The 9,325-nt window shown below is 30.4% G+C and overlaps 1 protein-coding gene across 1 annotated transcript in view; it reads right to left on the reverse strand.

Annotated features, from left to right (window-relative positions):
- LOC135953345 (octopamine receptor beta-3R-like) overlaps positions 1-3,173 on the reverse strand; it is a 54,025-nt gene extending 50,852 nt beyond the window's left edge. The window contains exon 1 of the mRNA XM_065503198.1: positions 2,314-3,173. Within this exon, the coding sequence (XP_065359270.1) occupies positions 2,314-3,173 (860 nt within the window). The remainder of the gene's footprint in view (positions 1-2,313) is intronic.
- Between the last annotated feature and the right edge of the window lie 6,152 nt (positions 3,174-9,325).

The following is a 9,325-nucleotide window of genomic DNA, read 5'->3' on the forward strand; positions in this document are numbered from 1 at the left end:
ATTTCAATACGTAGCAAACCTTATTAACAGAGGAAATATTTTTACCATTTTGATAAGCTTAACCCTCCGTTACTCGCAACTGATCTGGTTGATACAGGCAAACATTTTTTTATTGTAAATTGTTTTAAACACCCTAAATTTTAAGCTATTTTTTGATGAAATAATATTTTTACTGCAATTTTTTTTGTATCACTCTTTTAAATAAATTGCATTTAATATTGTTTTTATGTTTTCGAAATAAAAAGTGAAGAAATTATTTTCAAACACGCCTATCTTTTGTTGATAACAATTTGATACATTGCAACTAGTCTCGATAGAAAATGATTGCGACTAACGGAGGGTTAAAATGCCCTTTCGTCGTGTATATTTAATAAATCTAAAATACATTTTTTTATTTTGTTTATGAAATTTGCGGACCCTGTTGTGGGTTTTTGGAACTATTTTTAAGGATTCAAAAAACATCAATTGCATTAATTTTTGATGCACAATCAACTGGTGGAATCAGATTTGCAATATATTCAACATTTTTAGCTCTACAGAAAAATGTGCTCAAAATGCGCGTTTTTAGGTGCGTTGAACCACCACAAGGAGTGAAAATTTTCCAAAAAAAAAGAAAACCATTATTTTGATTTGAGTAAAAACATTCAGAAAAATTATGATAACCGAAAAACAAATGACGTGACCAGGTCACAAACGAACTCTAATATACATAAGAAAAATAAATTTCAAAAAATTATAAAAACAAACAGGACTTAAAATCGACTTTAAGACTTTTATGGTTAGAAGTTAGACTTTTATGGTTAGAAGTCTTAAAGTCGATTTTAAGTCCATAAAGTTGACTATTATTTTAAATTTGTTTATTTTGAACTTTTACGTACATTTCGTTATATATATAAGTTTGTCATTCCGTTTGTAATTTCTACATTTTTCATTTTCGACCCTATAAAGTATATATATTTTGGATCCTTATAGATAGCGGAGTCGATTAAGCCATGTCCAAATAACTTACATACACGATTCATACGTCAATATCTCCGGAATTCTTCCGACTCGGTTGCTATTTTTGACCTATTTTTTTTTACTAAGATTACTAAGTCATTTATAGACAATATGGATATCTAATGATAGATATTTCAAAGACCTTTCCAATGACGTATATAAGGCCATAGTAATTGGACCTACAATAGGTTAAAATCGGAAAAAATATTTTTAACCCGAATTTTTTTCGCTAAATATTAAAAAAAAAATAAATTTTTTATAATTAAAAAAAAAATTTTTAAATTTAAATAAAAAAATTTAAAAAATAATTTTAAAATATTTTCTTTTCAAAAAAATAAAAAAACTATTTTTGAAAAAAAAAAAATTAATTTTGTTTACCTAAAAATATTTAAAATTTTTAGTTTGAAGTATAATTTGGTGAAGGGTGTATAAGATTTGGCACAGCCGAATATAGCTCTCTTAATTGTTTTTAATTTCAGTTTTTTATTTACATTTATTGAAAAATATTTTCATTTATTTGAAAGCATGAGTTGAAAAAAGTTTTGAAAGCTTTTTTAAAATATTTCTTATGGTGGGAAAAAAACAAAATTTCTATTAACCCATTTCGCTCTGCTGTTCGATTTTTCGAACAGTAACAATAAAATTTTTCAAAAAAATTTGTATATGAATAAAAGGTAGAATGTCTCAAAAATTTTGGTATGAATGTTAAGTCTCATCTTTTAGCTAATAAAAAACTATATCCCGACGTGACCTCCCCCTCGTTGCTAGGGGCAAATTTCTGCAATTACATTAAATAAAAAAAGTGTCTAAAAATAGACATTTTTTAAATTCATGTTTAAAAATGATAAAATAAATAAAATTAAAATAATAAACATGACATTTTTCGAAATCAGGGGTTCATAATTACACTAAAAAAGTTTTTTTTTTAAAAAATAAATAAAAAAATTATCTCGGAGCGAAATGGGTTAAAATAAAGTCGACTTTAACAAAAATTAACTTTAAAATTTCTTTTATGGTTAGGCTGAAAATGTTAATAAAATTCCAAAATAAAAAGCTTTTTTTTAAAATAATAAAACAACATTTTAAATTCTGTTTCATATACATATGATATGAAATTATAATAATGGACGAATTTATGGGTATAAAATCGACTTTAAGGTTTTTGTTAGGTTACAGTGATTAACTTAAAAATTTCAAATACATGGATTTGAGGAGCTTCAAATAAAATGTAATTGTATAAGTAATAAAAATAATAATAATAAAAAATATTATCTAAAATTGATAGATAAATAAATAAATAAAGAAATTACTTACCGTAATTTGCGATTACGCTGTACCGATATTATAACCAAAGCATTGCCAAGGACGGCAGCTAAAATAATTGAGAAAAATATGAAGCCTTTCAAAATGATGACAGACAAAGCCATCCAATTGTCATCCTCCTGCTCAGCACTAGCAGTTGTTAGCGATGACAAAGAGCTGTTGTAGTTGTGGCCGTAGATGCTGTCATCATTGTGAGTTGAATTGAAAGCGAATGCACTATGGCTGCTGGTGGAATTTGGTATTAAATAACTACTATAGGGAGTTGAGGAGGCAAAGACAAAATGATCTAAGGCATTGGCGGTATTGTCGTCGACAGCTGCAGCAGCAACAACAGCATCAGTGTCATTGAATAAGGATGTTGTCAAAGCGGATGTAACTGTTTTAAGGGAATCGTTGAAAACATTTGAAGAAGAGGGCAAAGTTGTAGATGATGATGCTGGTGGCAGAAATGACAAAGATGTTGTTAAGGATAATGATGCATTTGCTGCGGCTGCTGTTGTAGTGGTGGTGACTGACGTGGTTGAAGTTGTTGCTGTTAATAATAATGAAGATGATGAAGCTTCATTGGCAGCATTTGTTAAAATATTATGTATTGCAGGTGATGTTATTAATGTTGAGGGAAATTTTGTGGACTCTGCTAAGGTGGCTGTAGCCGCCTGAGCATTTTCTGTAATATAGGCTGCATATAAATCTTCATTTTGCTGGGTTTGTTGTTGTTGTTGCTGTGGATGTTGGCTTGAATGTTGCTGTAGTTTGGCAGTGCTAAAACCATTTAATGTTCGTATTGTTGTTGATGCTATTGACTTTGACAATGTATTGCTAGAGGTAGGCGTCTTAAAATGTAACGACATCGCCTCTACTTGCTCTCACTTACTGACACACCAACATAGACAACGCCACTTAATCATACACTCGAAAATTATAGTGTGTTTTTAATGATGACAAATGGTTGAATGTTTGTAAATAGTTGCACAATGTTTCAATATGTTTTCCTTTTTTTTTTATTTTTTTTTTTCGTATTTTTATGTCTGTTGCTGAAGAGTGTTTATGGCTGTTTACAAATGTGTTTATTGTGGGGGGTTTTGGTTGTTGTGCTGCCGTTGTGTTGGCTGTTACATTTAAAACTGATGATAATGGTTTTCGGGTTATTTATTGCAACACGTTTCCAGGCACAACTGCCCATAATGTTTAATCATTAAAACCAAAAAAAGAAAAATTGTCGATTGTCGTTGTGTGTGAGAGTTTTTTTTTAAATGTAAATGTTGCTAAATTTTTGCCAGAATTTAATAATATTTGTTTCTAAATAGGTGTATTTAAGCTATTAGTCCTACAATAGTTATTTAATTTATTTTTCGTTTGTTCTGCCAGTTTAGATGTTGTCAATTTAAAAACCGAAAAACTTTCAATTTTGTATTTTTGTCAGGTTTTTAGTAGCATTTTGTTGTTGTTGCTCTTACAATACTGATTTTACTTTGTTTGTTGTCGTTATAGAATTCATTATTATTATTATATTCCGCTATTTGAAAATTCATTATCATTTATTATGCTCATTTCGAGCTGTTTCCGTTGCTATTTCGTATCTCTTGATTTTTACACGTGTAGTTGTAGCTGCTGTTGTCTGCTGCCATTTTGTATATTTCCAACTTCCTTCATTTTATATCCTTCCTTCTTGGTATCGAGTAGCTTGTTCAGTGCTTATTTGTATAACAGTGTGTTTATTTTGTTGCTTTTTTAACAGTGTATTAGTGAGAGTTTTCTTCTTATTTTTTTTTGCTGTTATTTATTCTGTTTGAGTTTAATTAAAATCATTGAATCTGTAACGAAAAGACGAATGAAGAATAAGTGTTTTTTGAGTGATTTGTTGTTAATTACATGATTTTAGATATTTTTATCTTTTAGTTTTTTTTGTGCTTTAAGGTTTTTGCTTTCTCTTAATAAGCTAATTGCTTAGAACTGCTTGGCTGAGCAAAATAAAATATCGATAAATTTGTTGTCATTTCTGAGAGATTTTGTTTTTGTATGGCTAATAGTTGCTGTGGGGTATTTGTTTGTGTTATCCCATTGTGGAGTTAAAGGTTTCTAAGGTTAAGTAATAAACAAGTAAGAGTGATATATTCGACTGTGCCGGATCTTATATTTTTGGATACCATATTGTCTATGTACATGACTTATGAGTAGTCGAGATATATGTAGGTCAAAAATAGGTAAATAAAATCGATGTAGTCGTGGTTTTTTGCTTATATTACAGCAAAATCTCTACTCTAAAGCTTAATACTCTGTTCAAAATTTCGTTTGAAATGCTGTCAAACTCCATATAAAATATTTGGAATGAAATATATGCGAAATAATTTGGCAAAATCAGTACTCTGTTCTTATTGTGGAAAACATGTGAAATCCATCTGGCAAATTTTATTTTTCCATGCGAAATAACATAAGCAGCACTTCTTTCGCATAAAATTAAAACCAAAAGCTGATCATTTGTTGCATATAACATTTTTCGCATAAAAAAATCATAATTTTTAACAAATATGCACAGAGTACTAGGCTTAAGGGCGGAAGATTTCATTGAGATATTTTAACCATTGACGAGCTACCAGATTGTTTCCAAAATAAAATTTTTGTAAAACACTTTTTTGTCATGGGTATACGTATGAAAGTCTGTAGTTGTAAGAGCATTTAGTTTGCAAAATTTCTTATATTTATTAATGTGTTTGAACCCCTTACCCATTATGGGTTAATAATGCCCAAAAAAAGAAAACAAATCACAGTCTTGTGAGAAAAATAACACATGCTGCTCCTGCCTGACCCTAATTAGCAAATAATCAAATAGTCTTAAGCTTTAAATTTATTAAGGAGTGAGATCGAAAAATTCTTAACATACATATATGTTTATAAAAAAGAAACCACTAAACTTACAGCTTTAATTTTTTTTTTATTTGATTGAAATTATTATTACAATTTACAAAAAAAAATATTTTTATAGTTTTAATCACTAGTGATGAAATTTTGAACCTTTTTCGGAAACCCTTCCATTAACGTTTTTATAGTGCTTTCTGTCACTTTGCTCGAACATGTAGTCCATCTCCGTTTAAAATCTACCACACTTTTGGACACCTTTTTTGTACTCTTCAATTCTCTTTTAACAAGAGCCCAATATCTCTCCACTGGCCTTAGCTCCGGGCAGTTTGGAGGATTTGCCTCTCTTGGTACAAATACCACATTATTGTTCTTGTACCACTCAAGGGCTTGTTTGCCATAGTGACAGGATGCCAAGTCAGGCCAAAAATAAGTGGACACATTATGAAGTCTTATGAATGGAAGCAGCCTTTTTTGTAAACATTCCTTGATGTAAATTTCGGTATTTATAGAGCCCGTTGTAACAAATGAGTGGCTTCTTTTGCCGCAACTGCATATTGCTTGCCATACCAAGAACTTTCTGGGAAATTTTGTCTGCTTTTGGGTCCTAAACTTTTCTTCAACATTCCCTCGAGCATCAGCAACATAAAATTTTTGACCTGGAAGTTGCGAAAAATCTGCCAGAACATACGTTTCGTCATCCATTATGCAGCAAGAATATTTTTTTATAAAACTTGACTTCAATTTCCGTGCTCTGTTTTTGGCCTCTAAATTTTTAGTAGCGTTCCTGTCAGGAACTTTTTGAGCCTTGTATGTTTTTAAACCTGCATTAGCTTTAACTTTTCGTACCAAATAGTCCGAGCACTGAGCTAACCGGGCTGCTTTCCTACCGGATGTGTTGGGAGCTCTTTTGAAAATACGTTCTATTTTTTTGGCTTTAGAAACATCATGTGGACCATTCCTTCTACCTGAACCAGGTTTTCTATCAACTGACAAGTTCTCCCGGTACTGTTTAATAACATTGGAAACAGTTTGACGGCAGACCTTTGTATGCTTGGCCAACTTTTTGTAAGACCAAGTTGGGTTTTGTTGAAAATATTTAATAATTTCAGTACGCACTTTTTTCTGGTCACTCATTTTAATCAGATTAACAAAAAAATTAATATAATTGACATTACACATAATAACTGACATGTTTTTCAAAGGTAACTTGATCAAAAAAAAATTCAAATAATACTTGGGTTAAAAAATGTAATGAAAAACGTGTGTTAAGAATTTTTCGATCTCACTCCTTATGCTTGCATAAATTTTCTTACTCAACGAAGTTATCTTTAAACAAAATTTATTCATTTCAATTACCCTAAAACTAATTAATATTGATTTTCATAAGGAAGTATAAATGTAGCAATAAATAAAAGCCAATTAATTGAATATTTTATGCTTCAATACAGGACAAAACAAAGCTGAATTTCATTAATTACAGTGTCATAAAATCATATGTTTATTAAACAATATTTGTAATAAATGAATATAAATAATGAGCATATTTATCCAAAGTAACAGTGCACAGTGGGGCAAAATCGAAATTTTTTGGAAATAAATCTGGCATTTCTTAACGGCTGGTCCGAGCGGGATAAAATTTGAATTGGGCGTAGCCAAGGAGTATTTGAGTTTAAGTTATTAAAACGGGCCCTACAAATACTCCAGTGGCGGCGCTATGGGAGCTCAAATTTTTAAACACCTGCCATTTTTTTGTTTCACATCCGATTTCAATGAATTTTATATTTTTATCTCTTATAATTTCCTAGTTATAGGGATTCAAAATTTAAATTTTAAAATTTTGCCAAACCTTGGTCCGCTTTATTAAAAATATAGGGCGCACTTTTGGACCGAATGGACTCGACATTTTTTTGTTAGTTAGACAACTAAAAACAAAGGCATTTCAGAGCAATATCGATTACGAATCCAAAAATAATCGATTTTCAATTTAAAAATTCAAAAAATAGTATATTTTTGCTGTTTTTCGGACAAAACTTTTTTGGACTTAACTCTTTTGTTTATTAAAAAACAACTTTCTTTAATAACATATAACAATTTTATGTTTTTCTATAAAGTTTCTTTACGGAGAACATTTTGGTGTAAAAAACATGTCCTATTTTTGGGAACATGTCGGCCCTACGTCCTCTATTTTTTTATCAAAATTTCAACTTTGGGCCACATGTTCTAAAATCCCAAAGCAGGGATCAGAAAACGGAAAGCAGCCTTGGAAATCCTGATGTGTTCCCTATTTATCCTTAAAGTATTTTCCCAGCCCCGAAGGAAATGTGGACCCTATAGGCAAAATTGTAAAAAAAACATTTTTGGGATTTTTGCTCCAATTTTTAGGAATTGCGGGATTCATTTTGACCTTTTTATACACCTTGTTATTTAGAATGACAGACTTAAAAAACGCTAAAAATTTCATTGAGTTTCGTTAATAAATAAAGATTTTATTATATATTACATATTCATTGAGTTTCTAAAACTAAATTTTATATCAAAATTTTAATAGGATTGCAAATATTAGGAATAATTTGATCCGCATTCATTCCGAGCTATATTTTTTTGTTTAGATATGTTAATTTTTGGTCTTACAAAAAAATTTCAAGTCAATATCTCAATTAGATTCAAAAATATGTCACTTTAAAACTCCGTCCTTCAAAAAAAATTGAACTTTTTCATACTAAACAAGTAAGGAGGTATGGTCGGTCAAGCCCGACCATATAATACCATACACTAAGTAAAAGAGCAAAAACATTTTTCATTTAAAATTTCAATAATTTATACTTTTGAGTGATTTTCGGAAGGGGGCCTTATATGGGGGCTATGACCAATTATGGACCGATCACCATGAAATTAGGTCGTGTGATTTATATCTATATTAAAGTTAACTGTGTTAAATTTTGTGTGTATACCAACAATTTTAAGCGATTTATGCACGTTAAAGTGGTTTTCGGAAGCGGGTCTATATGGGAGCTATGACTAATTATGGACCGATCATAACAAAATTTGGTGATATGAAGTTTTTGTATATAAACCTTATTTGGAGCTGAATTTGTGGAGCTACATATATAAACATTTATGACCGATAAAGCCCAATTTCGGGAGGACATTTGTATGGGGGCTAGGTGAAATAATGGACCGATTCCAGGCAGTTTCAATAGGCTTGGTCCTTGAGCCGAAAAAATAATATGTACCAAATTTCATCGAAATATCTTCAAAATTGCGACCTGTACTCTGCGCACAAGGTTTACATGGACAGCCAGCCAGCCAGACGACCAGACGGACGGACGGATATCGTTTAATCGACTCAGAAAGTGATTCTAAGTTGATCGGTATACTTTAAGGTGGGTGTTAGACTAATATTGTTGGGCGTTACAAACATCTGCACAAACGCATTATCCCCTCTCCACTATGGTGGTGTAGGGTATAAAAATGTGTATAAATTTTCTTAATGTGACTGAGTCAGAACCAGTGACTTGTGTTGAATAAAATATTAAGAAAATTTATAAAAAAATTTTAGTTTGAAAAAGTGCCTTTGTAGGGTCCATTTTAATAACTTAAACTCGAATACTCCTTGGCTACGCCCAATTCAAATTTTATCACGCTCGGACCAGCCATTTATAAATGCCAGATTTATTTCCAAAAAATTTTGATTCTGCCCCACTGTGCAGTTTAATAAATAAGTAATTAATTATATGTATAATAATGTATATTTTTTCTGAAAAAAAATATACAACTATGGCATAAAAGTAAAGTAATTTAGAAAGAGTTAATAACAATACCGAAGTTAAATAACAACATTTAATACAGAAATAAATGTCCATAGTAATTCTACATACATCACTTGTGAATGGCCCTGGATTTTTTCCAATTAAATGTTTATTGAATGATGGTTTTAATAAAATATAAACAGTACAAATTCTATGCCAAATTTGTTTATTATTTTTCTTTTTAATATATTTTTTTTAGAAGAATCACCTTGAAATAAATGTTCATGAATTCGCATAAATATCCTTAGAATATGGATAATTGCTAAAACCTTGTTTATTCACACATATCCCTCATAGATTTCTATATTCATTGTATATAAATATTTCCTTTTGCG

This window comes from Calliphora vicina, chromosome 1 (assembly GCF_958450345.1).
Source record: "Calliphora vicina chromosome 1, idCalVici1.1, whole genome shotgun sequence".
Taxonomy (NCBI): domain Eukaryota; kingdom Metazoa; phylum Arthropoda; class Insecta; order Diptera; family Calliphoridae; genus Calliphora; species Calliphora vicina.